Below are 19170 nucleotides of genomic sequence, written 5' to 3' on the forward strand. Positions count from 1 at the left end.
CCTTCCTTGAGGAGCTCTGAGTGAGTGAGCAGTAGGCGCTCAGTCGAGTCCGACTCTCGTGACCCCATGGACTGTAGCCACAAGGCTCCTCCGTCCACGGGATTCTCCAGGCAAGAATGCTGGAGGTGGTTACCATTTCCTTCTCCAGGGGATCTTCCCGACCCAGGGATTTAACCCAGGTCTCCTCCATTGCAGGCAGATTCTTTACTGTCTGAGCTATCAATATATTGAGTTTCACTGAATCAAAGAAAAGAGGGTCTGAGCCTCAAAGGTTAGTGGAGAAAACGTAAAAACTCAGTGAGCTATCACTCTAGACTTGGACGATTGACACCGAGACGCTCCTCACCACATCTGCAGCTGCCCCTCAGGGCCCATCCCCCTGGTCGGCTCGTCCAGAAGCAGCACCGCCGGGCTCCCCAGGACGCTCAGCGCGAAGCTCAGCTGCAACGGAGAGGAGCCTGTTGGCGCCGGCCTGGGGGCGCTCGGGGTGGGCGGTGTGGGGGGGCCCGGCCTCACCCTGGGGGTGCTCGGGGTTGGGGGAGCCCGGCCCCGCCCTACCTTTCTCTTCGCCCCCTCGGGTAAGGCCTTGGCTGGGAGCGCCATCTGGTCCTGCAGCTTCAGCGCGTCCGCCAGCCTGCAGGAAGCACTCTGATTACGTCCGTGCCTAAACCGTCTAGGGCACCACAGCACTTTCAATCCGGGAGGTGTGCACGAAGCCTCCTTCACAGGGTCCCAAACCATTCGTGTCATGACTTGCTTCTCGTTCAGATTTTCAATCATTTTATTTGCATGAAAGTTAAAGGCACGGTTCATCATCTCCTTTCCTTGTTTCATGAGCAAGCTCTGTGTCCCCCCCCCCCTCCAGCTACAAACAGCCTGCTGGAGGCTTCGCTCCGCACCTTGAAACGCTGAGAGCGGCCTCCTCTCTGGCCAGGCCTTTCACGGCCGCGTACAAGTCCAGGTGTTCTCGGGCCGTGAGATCCGGCCACAGCGCGTTCTCCTGCGGACAGTACCCCAGACGCCCGATGCCGTCGCCTTCCTGCTGCGTCTGGGGCGTTCCGCTGCCACCGAAAACCACCTGCATTGAACACCGAGGGTCAGCGTCACGTCTGCCTCCCGCTGCAGCCCGACCGTTCAGCGGCAGCCCTTCTTCAGCGTGCAAGATGGGTTTTATAAATTCATCTGTTCGTTCTTTTTTTTAAAAAAATCATTTGCTGCTGGAGAAGGTGTGGAGACAAGAGGACCTTTTTATGCTGCTGCTGGGAGTGCAGGCTGCGAAGCCACCATGGAGAACAGCATGGAGGTTCCTCAGAGAACTCAAAAGAATTCCCATGTGGCGCAGCAATCCCAGTCCTGGGCATTTACCCAGATGAAATTATCATCAAAAAAAAAAAATACATGCAGCCCTATGTTCACAGCAGCCAAGACATGGAAACAACCCAAATGTCCGTGGACAGGGGACCAGATACAGAAGATGAGGCACATACAAACGATGGGCTATTGTTCAGCCATTTAAAGGAGTGAACGAATGCCATTCGAAACAGCGTGGATGCAACTGCAAATTATTTTACTAACTGAAGTAAGTCAGGAAGAGCAAAACAAATATCGCACATTAGCACACATATGTGGAATCTAAACTATGGCACAAATAAACCTATCTAGAAAACTCACAGACACAGAGGTCAGACTTGCGGCTGCCAAGGAGGACGTGGGGAGGGAGGGGGTGAATTGGGAGTTTGGGGTTGGTATAAGCAGACTGTATACATATATATATGATAGATAAACAGCGAGGTCCTACTAGAGCACAGGGAGCTATATACAACATCCTGTGATAAACCATAATGGAAAAGAATGTCAAAAACAAAAAAAGAATGTATATATGTATATGAGTGAGTCACTCTGCTGGAGAGGGAAGCCTGGCGTGCTGCAGTCCACGGGGGCGCGAAGGGACGGACATGACCGAAAGTGAACGGAACTGCTCTATGGCAGGTATTGGCACAGCATTGTAAACCAACTATACTTCACTAAAACAGAAATCATCTGACTGACTGATGAGAACCACATGAAGAGGCCGCTGGTATTGAACAGGACATTCCCCTGGCTGTGCGCCGGGCTGCCTCCCACGCCACGTACCACTCCCGCGGTCGGCTCTGTGTCTCCAGTCATCATTTTAATAGAAGTGCTTTTCCCAGCTCCACTGTGCCCCAGCAATCCCAACACTTCACCTGGAAAAAGGTTCACCATCACTTTCTGTACTTAAAAAGTCGGCTAACCTAAAATTACTTAGCTCACGAATGTTTTGAAATAAAATAGCATTTTCAGACAACACCTTTGTCATTTCTACATTAACAAAAAGACTGTGGATTTACATGAGAAGAATTTGGACATCTGGATCCAAGATCAGTTGGTTTTCTTGACATTTGATTTGGGACAGGATTTCGAAGTAAAAACGTCTCTCTGCCAGCAAGTCAAGTATTTTTATAATTACATGTTAACTGAGATATATGAACAGACTGAAAGAATGGAAAATCATTCCCTTCGTAGTGCTAAAACTAGAGAATAAGGAGCATCCTAATAAACAAAACATTATCCAAACCTTTGTTAATACAGAAGGAAACATTCCGAACAGCTGTTTTCGTCTTTCTGGCTGAAAAGCACCTTTTCTTTTTCTGTTTATATTCCTTGTGCAAACAGCTTGCCATTATTACTGGCTTCTGGAAAACATGGGAGAGCGTGATTTCCCTCTGAAATCTTGTGTATTTTGTGCATTCATGTTCCAGCTTTCATTTCCTAGGCCATGAATTTAACCAGATTTTTGTGCCAACAGTAATTCAGCCTCTTGTTTCAAATAAAACTCTCAAATGTACATTTACGAATGAGGACTTCTTTATCAACTTCTTATGAAACTAATTCCTAAGCAAACATATTTCCTTTGTGTTATGCTAACCTTGCCTTTTGCATTAGTTGCCCTTCTGAGTAAATTTAATGCAGGATAAATTCACCCGCTCTTTTCCATATGCTATTTACAATTACTGACATGGCAATTTCAATATACGGCAAAATGGAATTGAAACTCTTCAAGATGTGGGATTTTGTTTAAAACGGATAAAGAATATCAGAATTCTTGAACTCCTCTGGTGAATGAAGATTAAAATCCACCAAAAAAAATGGAAGAAGAGAAAATTAAGAGTCATGACTGGATAATTTCTTCAAAAGGTAATGGCCTGAATATGAACCACAAATGGAAGGGTTACATGGAAGGATGCAATAGCAGTTTTCACACTGAAAACCAACACTTTGCCCACTCTACAGGACAAGCTGACTTTCAGTACTTCACCAGAGGCTCAGTCGCTTGTTTTCACCTCATCCAAGCTGGACGCAGTGAGCGCGTTCGCCGTTTTCACCCTTTCCGTCTGAACGTCTTCATCCTCTTCTCCCGGTTCTTCTGGGTTTGGACGATATGCCCTTCTTCTTGGAGAGATTCTACAGAGAAAATAAAATAACATTAAAATGAAATTCTAACTGTACAACTACTACCAGGAGACTATGGCTTCAATTATTTAATTTTTTTCTTTGTTTTACAAGAACGTAAATGATTACTTAATGACCTACAAGATTCTCCTTGACAGTAATAACTCCCTCAAGTAGCCAAGTCCCATGAAATACTCTTTGACTGTTTCTTCTCTTTAAACCTTTTTATCCCATCTGTCAGCCGGCTCTCTAAATTCTCTCAAATATAGACTTAGTCTTTCTAGCCTGTTGCCCTCTACGTCATCATCACATTGCATCATAAATGATCATCATAATGGGCCTCTCTTGCCTTTTCAAAACATTTCACATGAACTCATTTTTCATTACTGGGTCTTCTACTCAGAGACCTGTACTTCTCATGAGCAGGAGAAGAACAATGCTTGATGCTTAACCACTGCATGTGCAGTTCACAAGATAAATACCCAACTTGCTAAAATCACAAGACCCATGTCTTAGAAACCGTGTATCATTGCATTCAATGTAATTCTCATTTTTTTGTTTTTGTTTTATTTTTTCAGAATAATATTTCCCAGTGGGCCTAGCCAAGAGTTTGGATAGTAAATCCATATTAATAAAATGATGTTAAATGTACTGCTACACACATTAAATGATTAAATTATATTCAGATGTTAATGCTCTCCCAACCTGAAAAACGGGTCTTTCCTCATTGTTTCTTTTCCATACTTCATTTCCAGGCACCGTATAATAAAAAGAAAAATGATGATCTGAAGGTACGGCTAAAGGCAATGAAAAATGATTAGAATTAGTACTATCTTGGGATTCAAGCTCCATGGGCAATATATGCCTTTAGTCATAGGAGATTTGATCATTTTCTTATAATTTGATAAAAATCTTCTAAAATGCTTATCACATGGAGAAGTTTATTCAAACCAACCTATATATATGCTGCCTACAAGAGACTCACTTCAGATCTAAAGACAGATACAGACTGTACGTAAAGGGATGGAAAAAGGTATTCCCTGAAATGCAAATGAAAAGAAAGCTGGAGTAGCAATGCTCACATCAGACAAAATAGACTTTAAACAAAGACTGTGATAAGAGACAAAGAAGGACATTCATGACTTAGAGATCAATCAAACAAGAAGAGACACCAATTGTAAATATCTATGCATCCAACATAGAAGCACCTAAATAAACTAAATATTAAGAGACATACAAAGCGAAACTGACAGTGATAAAATAATCGTGATGTGTGATGCATGCGTGTGCTCAGTTACGTCTGACTCTTTGCAACCCCATGGACTGTAGCCGGCCAGGTACCTCTGTGCATGGGATTTCCCAGGCAAGAATACTGGCCGGGGAGGGGGTGGTGCCATTTCCTTCTCGAGGGTATCTTCCCGACCCAGGGATCGAATCCACATCTCTTACATCTCTTGCATTGCAGGTGGATTCTTTACCACTGTGACACCTGGGAATCCCCAGTAGGAGACTTTAATGTCTCACTTATATCAATGGACAGATCATCTAGGCAGAAAATAAATAAAGAAACATTGGCCTTAAGTGATGTATTAGATCAATTGGACTTTATATATACATATAAATTTCATCCCAAAGTAGCAGAATATATTCCTTTCAAGCGCACATGGAACATTCCTGGAACGGAGCACGTGCTAGGCCAAAAAACAGGCCTTGGGAAATTGAAGAAAATTGAAATCACAACAAGCATCCTTTTCAATCATGACTCTCTGAGACTAGAAATCAGCTATAAGGGGAAAAACCTGCAAAAAACACAAACATGTGGTGGGTAAACAATTGTATAACTTCAGCGTTTATTCATGGTCAGCAGAAAACCACCATGTACGACACATCTCCATGTATACTGAGAAAATAAAAAGAACAAACATTCAGTACATAAACACCTGTGTGAAATGTATATATTTTATACATTTATGAATTTATAAAAATTTAGAAAATTTTCTCCCTTGTTAAACTCCTTTTCTGCCGTAAAGCGAAAACAAGAAGCCTGTGGTCCACTGTTTCCCCCTTACTCCTCATTTACTATAATGCACAGAAATAATATTGACATTTTGCTTCAGTATCTTTTCCCAGCATAAAATTCCACTTACTTTGTTCTCTTTATTCTTCATTGTTCAAATTATCTTCTTTTTTAATCCATATTGAAATTATTTTTAGGCACACAGCACCTTTAGTATTTCTTACAAACCACTTCAAATTGTCTTTGGATACATATATCAGCAATGTATAGTAATAGCAATAATAACAGCAATCTAGTCTTTAGAATTTCTGGTATATATGATATTGTTCTTGCCTTAAAAATCCCATGGACAGAGGAGCCTGGTGACCTACAGTCCACGGGGTCCCAAAGGGTCAGACGTGACTGAACGACTAAGCATACACCCTGTACAGAAAAATACCTTTAGGTCCTCCCACCATTACATCTGATTATAGAAAACAGTGGTGGTGATGGCAGTGGTTCAGCCGCTCAGTCGTGTCCGACTCTTTGCGACCCCATGGACTGTAGCTGGCCAGGCTCCTCCATCCGTGGGACTTTCCAGGCAAGAATACTGGTGTGGGTTGTCTGCTGCATTGGCAGGCAGATTCCTTACCCCTGAGCCACCAGGGAAGCCCGTGGAAGACAGTAAGAGCAGCTATTTGGGGGAGTTATTTCAATCTGCCATTCTTTGAATAAGAGCAAGTATATCATGTGGCTATAAATCCTGGGAATGCAAACTAGTACAGCCACTATGGAGAACAGTGTGGAGATTCCTTAAAAAACTGGGAATAGAACTGCCATATGACCCAGCAATCCCACTGCTGGGCATATACACCGAGGAAACCAGAATTGAAAGAGACGCGTGTACCCCAATCAATGGAATATTACTCAGCCATTAAAAAAAATACATTTGAATCGGTTCTACTGAGATGGATGAAACTGGAGCCCATTATACAGAGTGAAGTAAGCCAGAAAGAAAAACACCAATACAGTATACTAATGCATATATATGGAATTTGAAAGATGGTAACGATAACCCTATATGCGAGACAGAATAAGAGACACAGATGCATAGAACAATTTTATGGACTCTGAGGGAGAAGGTGAGGGTGGGACGTTCTGGGAGAATAGCATTGAAACATGTATATTATCATATGTGAAACAGAACACCATTCCATGTTCGATGCATGAGACAAGGGCTCAGGGCCGGGGCAATGGGATGACCCAGAGGGATGGGATGGGGAGGGAGGTGGGTGGGGGGTCCAGGAAGGGGAACAATGTAAACCCATGGCTGATTCATGTCAATGTATGGCAAAAACTACTACAATATTGTAAAGTAATTAGCCCCCAACTAAAATAAATAAATTTATTAAAAAAAAAATCCTATGTAGTATATATTCAGGTAGAAATATTTTCTTACTATGAAGATTGTTAGGAGGATGATTTCACCAATTGCACTTTTCTCAGGGTCCTGACTTTCAGACCTTCTGTGATACGTAGAGGACAACTGTTGAAGAAAAACAAGGGCTGTAAGAAATTTCTCTGCATCACGAATATAAGGCTCTTATGTTAAATACACCTGTATGGTATGACTTGCTGTTTCACAGGACACCAGGGAATGCTCTGTGACACTAAAACCTGCTGGGAGGTGACGCCCTTCCTCAGTGATCATCTCCAGTCCCTTCTGCATTCTGACTCCGTGCAGTGCGTGAGTGCACATGTGCGAAGTCACTTCAGTTGTCTCTGACTCTGTGTGACCCCACGGACCACAGCCCGCCAGGCTCCTCTGTCCATGGGATTCTCCGGGCAAGGATACTGGAGTGGACTGCCGTTTCCTCCTCCAGGGGCTCTACCTGACCCCGGGATCGAACCCGCATCTCTTATGTCTCCTGCATTGGCAGGCAGGATCTTTACCACTAGGGCCACCTGGGAAGCCCCAGTTCTGTGCAGTAGGGATTCACGTTTCTTTTTAGTGGAAGTCACTAACCATACAAACATGAAGGAGTTAAGATTCGCTATCACGTCCCCAGAATTCTCAGCAGCCCTTGGATTCTCCCAGAAGTTCCTAATAGCATCTTGCTTTCCTTCCTGCACCAGTCACTCACCCCCAAAGCAATGTCCTGACACCAGTGTTACAAAGAGCATGAAATGTCACATCTTCCCCGCAGTCCACTGTTACAGGGAAAAGTAGAGCTAAGCGCAAAAATCATTTCAGATTTTTATCAAAATTGAAATGGAAACCTCCACTTCACAGTGAGAAGAGAGAGTTCTGTAACAGCAGGAAAAACATAATCCTTTCTTCCGACCCCCTCTTGGAATTCATAAACCACCGTTCGGTTTCCGGTTGCATTTCTAAATGGATTTACCTGCTTTCTTCCGGGTATGAATAATGGGTTCAGGGTATTTTCAGCTTTCAACTTTATACAATTTTCACATCGTCTTTTCAGAATTCACCACCAATTGAATAATTTCTAAAATTTTATTAAATGTACCTGCCCCCTTATCAGAAAAGATTTAATTAACGAGCTACATGATCAAGGTCAAAAATAAAGTAGGTAAAACTGCTTACCTCTATCATTTGGGCAAGAAAAAAAATTGAAGTGCACGAAGGTACTAAAATTATACATATAATTATAATATTTTCAGAATGAGTTAGTCCCAGGAGGATGAGCATAAATAATGAGATCTAAAGGAAAAAAATCCACAGATAAAATTTGCTCAGTCATATTTAATGTAAGATGTTTTCTATAAGTAATCTATTTTCCTAGAAAGATATCCCCATTTTCAGTTTTCACCTTACGTACAGCAATATTTAGAGGACTGCCTCTTTAGGAAGCATCCAAGTGTCATTACAACTGAAACACACGATTACAATTAAAGTCTGACATGCACATCTAAAAGGTGCTGTACTATCTGGTACGGATGTGCAGCAACAATTTAAAAAAGGGAGTATGCCATTATTTTACGTTATAAACATAAATCCTTATATACTTTCAGCACTAGTATACAATTAACTTCTTATCGAACGGTATTGTAGTACCATAATTTAAGGAATAACAAAAGAATAAAGAAGGGAATAGAAAGTTCTCTTAGCATCTACTGAATACTATTCACCAAGTACTTTGATGAGCAGTTTACCAGCACTGTGATAGCGAATGCTCCTGGAAAGACTCAATCCTAACCCTGTAAAGTGCTGTTGCTTTATATACATATTCTCTGAGTTCAGACAACTAAACCTCAGAAACCTGGAGTGACTTTGCCCAATATCTTACACCTATTTAGCGCCAGAGTTAGAATCCAAATCTAGGCTGTCTGGCTCCAGAGCCTATATTCTTACCCTCCATACTTTTGTAAGAAGAGACTGGGGACTTCCCTGGAGGTGTTAAGATGCTGCTCCCAATGCAGGGGGTCCAGGTTCAATCCCTGGCCCAGGAACTAGATCCCACAAATTGCAACATAAGATTCTGCATGCTGCAAGAAGACTGAACATGCCATATGCTGCAACTAAGACTGGGCATGGCCAAATAAACAAATATTTTTTAAAAATTAGAGATACCAAGGGAACATTTCATGCAAAGATGGCTACAATAAAGGAGAGAAATGGTACAGACCTAACAGAAGCAGAAGATATTAAGAAGAGGTGGCAAGAATACACAGATCTTTACATAAAAGGTCTTAATGACCTGAATAACCACAGTGGTGTGATCACTCAGTTAGAGCCAGACATGCTGGAGTGCGAAGTCAGGTGAGCCTTAGGAAGCATTACTACGAAAAAAGCTAGCGGAGGTGATGGAATTCCAGTTGAGCTATTTCAAATCCTAAAAGATGCTGCTGTGAAAGTGCTGCACTCAATATGCCAGCAAATTTGGGAAACTCAGCAGTGGCCACAGGACTGGAAAAGGCCATTTTTCATTCCAATCCCAAAGAAGAGCAATGCCAAAGAATTCAAATTACCTCACAACTGCACTCATTTCACATGATAAGCAAGGTCATGCTCAAAATACTTCAAGCTAGGCTTCAACAGTACATGAACTAAGAGCTTCCAGATGTACAAGCTGGATTTAGAAAAGGTAGGGACCAGAGATCAAATTGCCAACATCTGTTGGATCATAGAAAAAGGAAGGGAATTTCAGAAAAACATCTATTTCTGTTATATTGACTACACTAAATCCTTAGACTGTGTGGATCACAACAAACTATGGAAAATCCTTAAAGAGATGGGAATACCAGATCACTTCACTTGCCTCCTGACAAGCCTGTATTCAGGTCAAGAAGCAACAGTTAGAACAGGACATGGAACAATGAACTGGTTCCAAATTGCGAAAGGAGTACTTCAAGGCTGTATGTTGTCACCCTGCTTATTTAACCTATATGCAGAGTACATTATGAGAAATGCCAGGCTAGATGAAGCACAAGCTGGAATCAAGATTGCTGGGAGGAATATCAATAACCTCAGATATGCAGATGACACCACCCTTATGGCAGAAAGTGAAAAGGAACTAAAGAGCCTCTTGATGAAAGTGAAAGAGGAGAGTGAAAAAGTTGGCTTAAAGCTCAACGTTCAGAAAACTAAGATCATGGCATCTGGTCCCATCACTTCATGGCAAATAGATGGGGAAACAGTGGAAACACTGTCAGACTGGTTTTTTTGGGGGCTCCAAAATCACTGCTGATGGTGACTGCAGCCATGAAATTAAAAAACGCTTACTCCTTGGAAGGAAGGTTATGACCAACCTAGACAGCATATTTAAAAGCAGAGACATTACTTTGTCAACAAAGGTCCATCTAGTCAAGGCTATGGTTTTTCCAGTGGTCATGTATAGATGTGAGAGTTGGACGGTGAAGAAAGCTGAGCGCTGAAGAATTGATGCTTTTGAATTGTGGTGATGGAGAAGACTCTTGAGAGTCCCTTGGACTGCAAGGAGATCCAACCCGTCCATCCTAAAGGAGATCAGTCCTGGGTGTTCATTGGAAGGACTGATGTTGAAGCTGAAACTCCAATACTTTGGCCACCTCATGCGAAGAGTTGACTCATTGGAAAAGACCCTGATGCTGGGAAAGATTGAGGGCAGGAGGAGAAGGGGACAACAGAGGATGAGATGGTTGGATGGCATCACTGACTCGATGGACATGGGCTTGGGTAAACTCCAGCAGTTGGTGATGGACAGGGAGGCCTGGTGTGCTGCGGTTCATGGGGTCGCAAAGAGTCAGACACGACTGAGCGACCGAACTGGACTGAATAAGAGGATAATTACTCACAACATTGTGACAGTCTCTGCTGTGCACCAGTCTCTGCCGTACGCCAGTCTCTGCCGTAAGCCAGTCTCCGCCGTGCACCAACATGAATCAGCCACGGGTATACATGTGACCCCTCATCCTGAACCCCTCTTCCCCCTCCTTCCCCATCCTATCGCTCTGGGTTGTCCCAGAGCACTGGTGTGGAGGCCCTGCTTCATGCATCAAACTTGCACTGGTGACACAGGTGAAAGAGGAGAGCGAAAAAGCGGGCTTAAAACTCAACATTCAAAAAACTAAGATCATGGCACCTGGTCCCATCACTTCATGGCAAATAGATGGGGGGAAAATGCAAACAGTGACAGACTTTATTTTCTTGGGCTCCAAAATCACTGTGGACAGTGACTGCAGCCATGAAATTAAAAGATACTTGCGCTTTGGAAGAAAAGCTATGACAAACCTAGACAGTGTATTAAAAAGCAGAGACATCACTTTGTCAACAAAGGTACGTATGGTCAAAGCTATGGTTTTTCCAGTGGTCATATACAGATGTGAGAGTTGGACCATAAAGAAGGCTGAGCACTGAAGAACTGATGCTTTTGAACTGTGGTGCTGGAGAAGACTCTTGAGAGTCCCTTGGACTGCAAGGAGATCCAACCAGTCAACCCTAAAGGAAATCAACCCTGAATATGCATTGGAAGGACTGACGCTGAAGCTGAAGCTCCAATACTTTGGCTACTTGATCTGAAGAGCTGACTCATCGGAAAAGACCCTGATGTTGGGAAAGATTGAGGGCAGGAGGAGAAGGGGATGACAGAGGATGAGATGGTTGGATGGCATCACCGACTCGATGGACATGAGTTTGAACAAACTCCGGGACATAGTGAAGGACAGGGAGGTCTAGTGTGTTGCAGTCCACGGGGTCACAGAGAGTTGGACATGACTGAGTAGCTGAACAACAACAAAACTTTAAAAAAAAAATAAGGAGATATTGCATGAGTCAGCTGTCCATACTTCCGGTCAACGAGTCAACCTGTAGTGTGTCAGGTACCAAGATCTTATGTATATGAAACTGATCGTAGAATTTAAAAAACTCTTTAAAGTGTTCTCTCCACAAGCACAAGAAATATTTTCTCATAGAAAAAGCAATATAAATTGAAATAATCTGAGGGCTCATCAGCTTATTTTAGGACCTTAATCAGAATCTCCTCAATGGTGCACTGGCCATACCGTTATGGTTATGAGAGGTATTGCTTTAGCAAGATGTGTGTTGGTGTATCTTAAGTCCCATAGAAACCTGAAGCTAAGCTTTCTAAATCTAACAGTGCAGGAAAAGAACTTATCTTTGACCACCCTACTTCCTCCTTTCTATCCCTTTACCTTTTTTTTAAAAGAAAGAACCATTTCTTTGGCTGCCTCGCGTCTTCGCTGGGGCTGAGGGACCCTCTAGTTGGGGTGCACAGGCTAAGCTGCTCTGTGGCTTGTGGGATGTTAGTTCCTGGACCAGGGATTGAACTTGCGTCCTCTGCATTGCAAGGCAAATTCTTAATCCCTGGAAAGGCCCCTTTCTTTTTATCTGATTGTAAAAATTAGCTCATCCATTGTTTCTAACCCATTAGAAAAATAAAAATAATCCTTCCATTAACTGTTCCTTCCAACAAGGAACTTAGAAGCTAAGAAGCAACTTAATCACCTTTAGGATGTCTACCGTTGCAATGAATTCTCGAACTGGCTGTGTTTGTGACATTTCTGCCCACAGTAAGCCCAATCTTTGGATACTCCCCACAATGACCACCAGTGTAACTCTTACAGCCTTAGAGAAGCAAGACCTTGGACTCCTGACCCTAATCCCTCCACCGTGTCCCCAAAAGAGACAGAAGAAAGGCAAGTCCATAAGAAAGAGAGAATGGATAGAACATCTTTCCTTTTCTCACCAAGGGTCCTCAAACTAAGGGCATGCCTGAAATGCAGCTGGAGAAGGAAATTTTCATTGTTTATAAGATTAAAGTTACGTTTTGGACTCGACTGGCCTCTTTTAGTACTTAAAGCAAATCTTAATGAAAGAAACAAGACTATGTTAATATCCAAAATGGTCAGAAAGGTATGATAATCTGCTCAAGATGTCAGCAAGGCCTGAAGAAGGAGATACAGCAGAATATGCCTAAAGTAGTAAATAATTTGGACTCTGGGAGTTGGTGATGGACAGGGAGGCCTGGTGTGCTGCAGTTCATGCGGCTGGAAAGAGTTGGACACGAATGAGTGACTGAACTGAACTGAATAAAACTGAGAGTTTACTTGTTCGTTTATGTTATTCATCAATATGGCCACCTAGCACAATTTTTTTTTTTAATAAAGAGAATTATTCAGGAGGAAACCTCCCTGAGTTGAGAAGCTTGGGCTCAGGTCTAATCCTTTCAAGTTTTTCCCACTCTATAAAATGAGGGAATTGACCCCAGTGATCTAGCCTTTCATCTAGGACAAGTCAGGATTTCTACAGCTGTTTCATCTCTTTCCAAAAAACAGAAGTGCCAAAGAGAAACTTTTGAGAACAGAAAAAAAAAAAAGAAAACGAACTGAAACCTTAAACCATGAACATGGCCAAACAATGACCAAAGTACGAAAGAAGTAGTTTCACTTCCTTCTAAGTATTTACACTTAACTCTCCAGTTTTAGAAAAGGAACTTCAGGAAAACTTAATATAAATATGCATGTGTGTACATTTTCAGATACTTACAAGAAAAAAGCTGAGAGACCAAAAGCCATTATTTTTTCTTCCCATGGGAAAGAGGAATGAAATCACGTATGTGAGGAGTATCAGACACGCTGCACAGCCAGCGACGCAAACCACCTGAAAACAGGATTAACAGCGAGGTCAGAGACGGGGGCCACGGACGGGGTACGGGGGCAGGCAGAGGACCAGGTCACAACGCTGTCAAAGGCAATTTTCTTGTACATGCCTTTTGTTAAGGACAAAGTGTTAATCAAAATTAAGGCTTTTTTTGTTTTGATTCTATCATTTGGGGAACTTGGGGGAAAATGATCACTTACCAGAGCAAACATGAATTCTAGTACAATTGTGAACTCCGAAAATATGTAGTACATTATATGTATCGAAATAAGAATTCCGAAATAAAATGGGATGTCCACCAGTGCCTGTCCACACCAGTACGCTGAAGGACAGAGGCCTGAGATCCGTAACTGAGACTGAGCTTTTTGCTGGTGAAGAAGCAGAAGGGATAAGGGAGAGGCTGAAATCTTGGGTAGAAGAGGTACTTTGTTTCTGTGAAAATGTTAACTTTTAGTAAATTTTAGAAGTAGTATGCTGCAGCAGCTACTTTTTTTGGAAAAGTCTACATTCTTTTATATAGCAAATCTGACCTTCAGGAATCTGCTAGCCTGGGTTTAGGAAGCAGGCCACAGGACAGCTAAGACACTAATACTAACCCAAAGGAAATAGTGTGTCTACCAGCTGGTGCTACTGGTAAAAAATCCACCTGCCAATGCAAGAGACGCAGGTTCGATCCCTGGGTGGGGAAGATTCCTTGGAGGAGGAAATGACAGCCCACTCCAGTATGCTTGCCTGGGAAATCCCATGGACTGAGGACCATGGCAGACCACAGTCCACGGGACCGTAAATAGTCAGACAAGACTGAGCTCAGACAGCATGTGGCCAGAAAGAGCATTTTCCAAAATCCCTGACATCCCGCTGGGGCGGGGAGAGATGGGGTGACCACTGACTCTGGAGGAGACGTCTGACCTGTGCCTAAAGCCAATTTAAAGCCCCGTTTACAAGAATGGAGTCAAAAATCAGGAAATGTGATGTGTCTTATATTTCATACTAAAAATAAAAATTCCCTTTAAAATTATAGATTAACTACACACAGTCAAAAAGTAGTGCATTTTCACCTCTGAGGTTGATTTGAAGTGATTCCCTTGTAAAAAATATGTATTTATTTGGCTGTGCTGGGTCTTGGTTGCAGCATGTGAGCTCTTGGTTGCAACATGTGGGATCCAGTTCCCTGATCAGGGATCGAACCTGGGCCCCCTGCATTGGGAGTGCAGAGTCTTAGCCACTGGACCACCAGCGAAGTCCCTAGGGTGAGTTCCTTTAAAACCAAGGTTACTTTACTGAGGTCAGTCATGAACTTTCTCACCTCTTTGACATCACGATGAACCATTTAATAAAATGCATACTTAGATTAGAATAATACAATTCATGTGCAAACATTTGTCTTGGAGGGCTATCCTGTGCATATAAGACAATAAAATTCCAGTGTCCTGAAGTCAGATAGAATCATTTCTCCTCCTCTGCCCACCTCCAACATGCCCCCTCTCTCTTACCCATCCTCTTACTTTGTAATCACTGACGCTGCTCATCCCAATGTAAGGAGACAGGCAGTTTACAACGAGCAACAAAAGAAAATCCAGAAGGCCAACTGCCCATCTTGGGTCATCCTGCAAGTTCGAAACACATCCATAAGCTACTGCGCTTGTTACCAATCATACAATCAAACACAAGGATCAAACACATTTAGGGCAAGGGTGACAATGTCCGAACGGAAGAATATACCTGATTTAAGAAGCGGACAAAGAGCAAACATGTTTGTTACCCTTAAAGGCAGGTTCCGTTCCCAGGAACTGCATGATTTCAAAAGAAATGTAAAATCTTAATTTTACACGCCTGTGTTAAGAAGACAACAGTTTCTCTTGCATATTTGTATCTGGTGCATGCGGGCTAAGTCGTTTCAGTCATGTCCGACTCTTGTACGACCCCATGGATTGTACCCTGCCAGGCTCCTCTGTCCATGGGATTCTCCAGGCAAGAATACTGGAGTGGGTTGTCATTTCCTCCTCCAGGGGATCTTCCCAACAGAGGAATCAAACCTGTATCTCTTATGTCTCCTGCGCTGGCAGGAGGGGTCTTTACCACTAGTGCCATATCTACCATAATCAAACACTTCTGTCAGGGAACATTTGAAGGCTGAGAAGTGGTTATTAAAATCATGTGTGATCAAAAATTACACTGCACTCTACAAGATATAAAAGATAAAACAACCAAGACCCAAAAGGACACTGTAATATATAAAGTGACAGAGAGAACACTAAAATTGTGAAAAGAATCATAAGTTGAGGGTTGGACCATACATTCCACACTTGCTTTAATCAGTGACTGTGAAACGCTCAGTAAATTCCCCCAGGGAAATCTGACGTAAGATTAAGAATTCGGGTTGGAGGCTTCTCTGGGTGTTCTAGGTCTTTCAAGAAAATCTGTTCATTAATTAATTTCAGAAAATATGTATTGGGTACCTAAGAAGTGTAAAAAGCTATTCCAGACTATGAACCAAAGAAAGCCCAAATTACTAATATGATTCTTAACAGTTCTCTGTCATTTTAAATGCTTCTGGGTCCTTTAGGATCTTGGCTCTTTCAGGCTTTATGTCTTAAGGAGCTATGGCTGTAATTTTTAACCAGACACAATTTTAGACTACGAGAGTGGGGCCAGTGGTAAAACATGACTTGATAGTGTATTAAGTGGTGGTAAGTGAATGGAAAAAATAGAGCCACATAAAGAGTTGAAAACGATAGGGTACATTCGACTTACTAGAATTCTGTTATACGTTTACATTTTTCCATTAAATTTTTTAAAATGGTAATGAAGCTAAACATTAACTGAAGTGAAAAACTCTTTATCTTTCAGAACAATAGCAAGCATGTATTGAATGCTTACTCTCCCCCTTACAAAAACATAATTCCCTAAGGTGGGATTTTTTTTTTTTCCCGTGCCATATATGCTGAATCTCCAGCATCTAGAAGCACCAGCTCATGGTAGATACTCAAGAAATACTTGCAGAATGAATGAAGACACAGTACGTGCCAGGCTCTGCTGTAGGCGCCTGATAAATCCACCTAATGACCCTCACAGTTCCACGCACAGGAGGGGGAGGACATCCCTCTCAGAGGAGAGGCCCAGGAAGCAGGAGGGCTCGCAGGGAGCAGGCTGCACGCTCAGGTGCAGGCTCTAGCGCCCCTGCCTCTTCCTCCCAGCTGAGCTGCCTCTCACAGAAGTTACCCTCTACTCACGGGCGGAAACGTGCTTCTCTCCGTTTTAATAAGCTCTGTGACGTTAAAGATTCCAAGCATGGCGTTGCTAACAATCCCAATGAGAACAGGAAAACAGTTCATCCTCTTGGTATTGCATGCAACTGAAAATCTGTAATCCTTCAAAAAAAAAAAAAAAGGCACACAAATATATGCTCCAAATTCTTAGAGTAAATCTACTTACTGCATAGTCTGTAATGTAAATTATCGGGGTGGAATTAGGATAAGAAGGAGACACTTAGCTTTTCCTTGACACATTTCCCTACTGGAATTGATACAAGAATGCATTATTTTTGTAATTCAAGTGACTTATTCTATAAGTGAAATAAATGGACATTCACAAACACAGAAAGATGTCAACAATCTAGATTCTATGTGACAAAGAAAGTCGTAGGACTTGTCTAATATGATTTCAATTCAGAAAATATATTTCTGAACATGAGATCATTCTAAATATGGTGAGTTGTGTTTTTATAAAGGAAAAGAGTGTAGAAGATAATTACTAAATGTACTAGCATAAATATAATATGGAAGAACAAATGGAATTATGAAGAGAATTTTACCTTCTATGTTACATACTCCAGTAACATTTGAATTAATCTGTTAAACAGTATTGCTTTTTTCTGTTTTACTGAGGTATAGTGAAAGTCACTCAGTCGTGTCCGACTCTTTGTGACCCCATGGACTATACAGGCCATGGGATTCTCCAGGCCAGAACACTGGAGTGGGTAGCCATTCCCTTCTCCAGGGGATCTTTCCGACCCAGGAATTGAACCCAGGTCTCCCGCATGGCAGGCAGATTCTTGACCAGCTGAGCTATCAAGGAAGCCTATTGAGGTATAATTGGCAAATAAAACTGAAGCTATTTAAAACTTAGTGTGCACATCGCAGTGGGGGTTCCCTGGTGGTCTAGTGGTTAGAACTTGGTGCTTTCCCTGCTGTGGCCCAGGTTCAATTCCCGGTCGGGGAACTAAGATCCCGTAGCCACGCAGTTCTGCCAATAAATAAATAAAGTTTACATCATAGTGACTTGATATCCATGTAACTGTGAAAGGATTCCTCCCATCTAGTTAACACATCCATACTGCACATGTATATGTGTGTGTGTGTGTACATATATATATATGTATCTTATATGTGTATAAAACATTTAAATTCTTCCCTTACCAAATTTTAATTACACAATACACTGTTACCAACTACAGTCACAAAGTCACATTAAAGCATCAGATCTTATTTATCCTATAGCTAAAAGTCTGTACCCTTTTACCAACGCCCTCCTATTCCCCCACCCGCCCCTGGCCACCAATTTCTACTCTCTGTTCTATGAGCTTGATGGTCTTTTTTTTTTTTAAATTCCACTTCTAAGTGGTACCACGCAGCATTTGTCTTTTTCTGTTTGGTTTATTTCACTTACCATAATGCCCTCCAGGTTCATCCATGGTGTCCCAAAAAGACACTTTGCTTTTATAATGAATAAAATCATTTAAAATAATTTTATTATTAATAATAATTATTATTAATTAAAAATGATCCCTTTAAGAATTAAAGAAGGTGGAAAATGTGCCCTATAGAGGATTAAAATTTCATACCTTCTTCTAAAAGCGGCAAAGCAGTGTTCAGTTATATTGATTACAGAATAATTGAGCTGCTTTTCTATGATTCACAAGTATTTGGATGTGGCAAAAAGCCATGCATGATAAAAAGTACATGGAAGCAAAAAAAAAAAAGATGCAGATAATATTATTTCCCTTGGAATTATAATTTGAATTGTTGAATGTGTATGTCTTTTAGGCAAATGTACTCAGTGGTAAACAGAAGTAGATCTTTTTTCCTTCCCATTTAAAATAAAATCGATTTAAAAATAAAATTTGGTTTGACAATGTTTTTAAAAAAGTACATGGAAGCAAACGTACCTTGTGGCCACCAGACACGATGATGGCGCCATTGTAGGAAGGGTCGTCCGAGCCATTTCTATTTCTCGCATCGTCTACTTCCAAAACTAGATCCTGACGCTTCAGGGACTGCACGACGTCTTCAATATCGGATCCTGAAGAGGCCCGTGAAGGAGGGCAGCATAAGAGCAGGAAAATCGGTGTCAAAGCTTTAGGAGACAGTGTCTTCTGTGAAGGAACGTACTCCTAACACGGTGGAGACCCTCGGTCACGCCCGGGAGTGAGGAAGGTCAGTCTGACGCTGGGACGTGCGACTCCAGCCGACCCTCCCGACCCTCTCCAGAAACCGTTTATTTCTCTTGTGATTCTTAGTCATTTCCTGAGAGACTTGTGATTCTCACAGAAATAAAACTTTTTATCAGTGAATTTCACAGC

At 42.1% G+C, this 19170-nt stretch overlaps 1 protein-coding gene across 15 annotated transcripts in view; it reads right to left on the reverse strand.

Moving 5' to 3' along the window:
- ABCA10 (ATP binding cassette subfamily A member 10) overlaps positions 1–19170 on the reverse strand; it is a 56227-nt gene that overhangs the window by 4948 nt on the left and 32109 nt on the right. For 12 of the 15 annotated variants that reach the window (XM_081580844.1, XM_081580840.1, XM_081580845.1 and 9 more), the window contains 14 exons: positions 18757–18890; positions 16823–16960; positions 15095–15196; positions 13790–13957; positions 13476–13589; positions 8076–8192; positions 6927–7013; positions 4177–4268; positions 3363–3483; positions 2597–2714; positions 2134–2225; positions 900–1078; positions 559–634; positions 347–441 (listed from right to left, as the gene is read on the reverse strand). In XM_081580844.1, coding sequence (XP_081436970.1) covers positions 347–441; positions 559–634; positions 900–1078; positions 2134–2225; positions 2597–2714; positions 3363–3483; positions 4177–4268; positions 6927–7013; positions 8076–8192; positions 13476–13589; positions 13790–13957; positions 15095–15196; positions 16823–16960; positions 18757–18890 — 1633 coding nt within the window. The remainder of the gene's footprint in view (positions 1–346; positions 442–558; positions 635–899; positions 1079–2133; positions 2226–2596; positions 2715–3362; positions 3484–4176; positions 4269–6926; positions 7014–8075; positions 8193–13475; positions 13590–13789; positions 13958–15094; positions 15197–16822; positions 16961–18756; positions 18891–19170) is intronic. The other 3 variants (XM_081580842.1, XM_081580843.1, XM_081580854.1) reach the window with 1 other exon arrangement.

The sequence above is a fragment of the Giraffa tippelskirchi genome, chromosome 3 (genome assembly GCF_054371585.1).
Source record: "Giraffa tippelskirchi isolate mGirTip1 chromosome 3, T2T-mGirTip1v1.2.pri, whole genome shotgun sequence".
Taxonomy (NCBI): domain Eukaryota; kingdom Metazoa; phylum Chordata; class Mammalia; order Artiodactyla; family Giraffidae; genus Giraffa; species Giraffa tippelskirchi.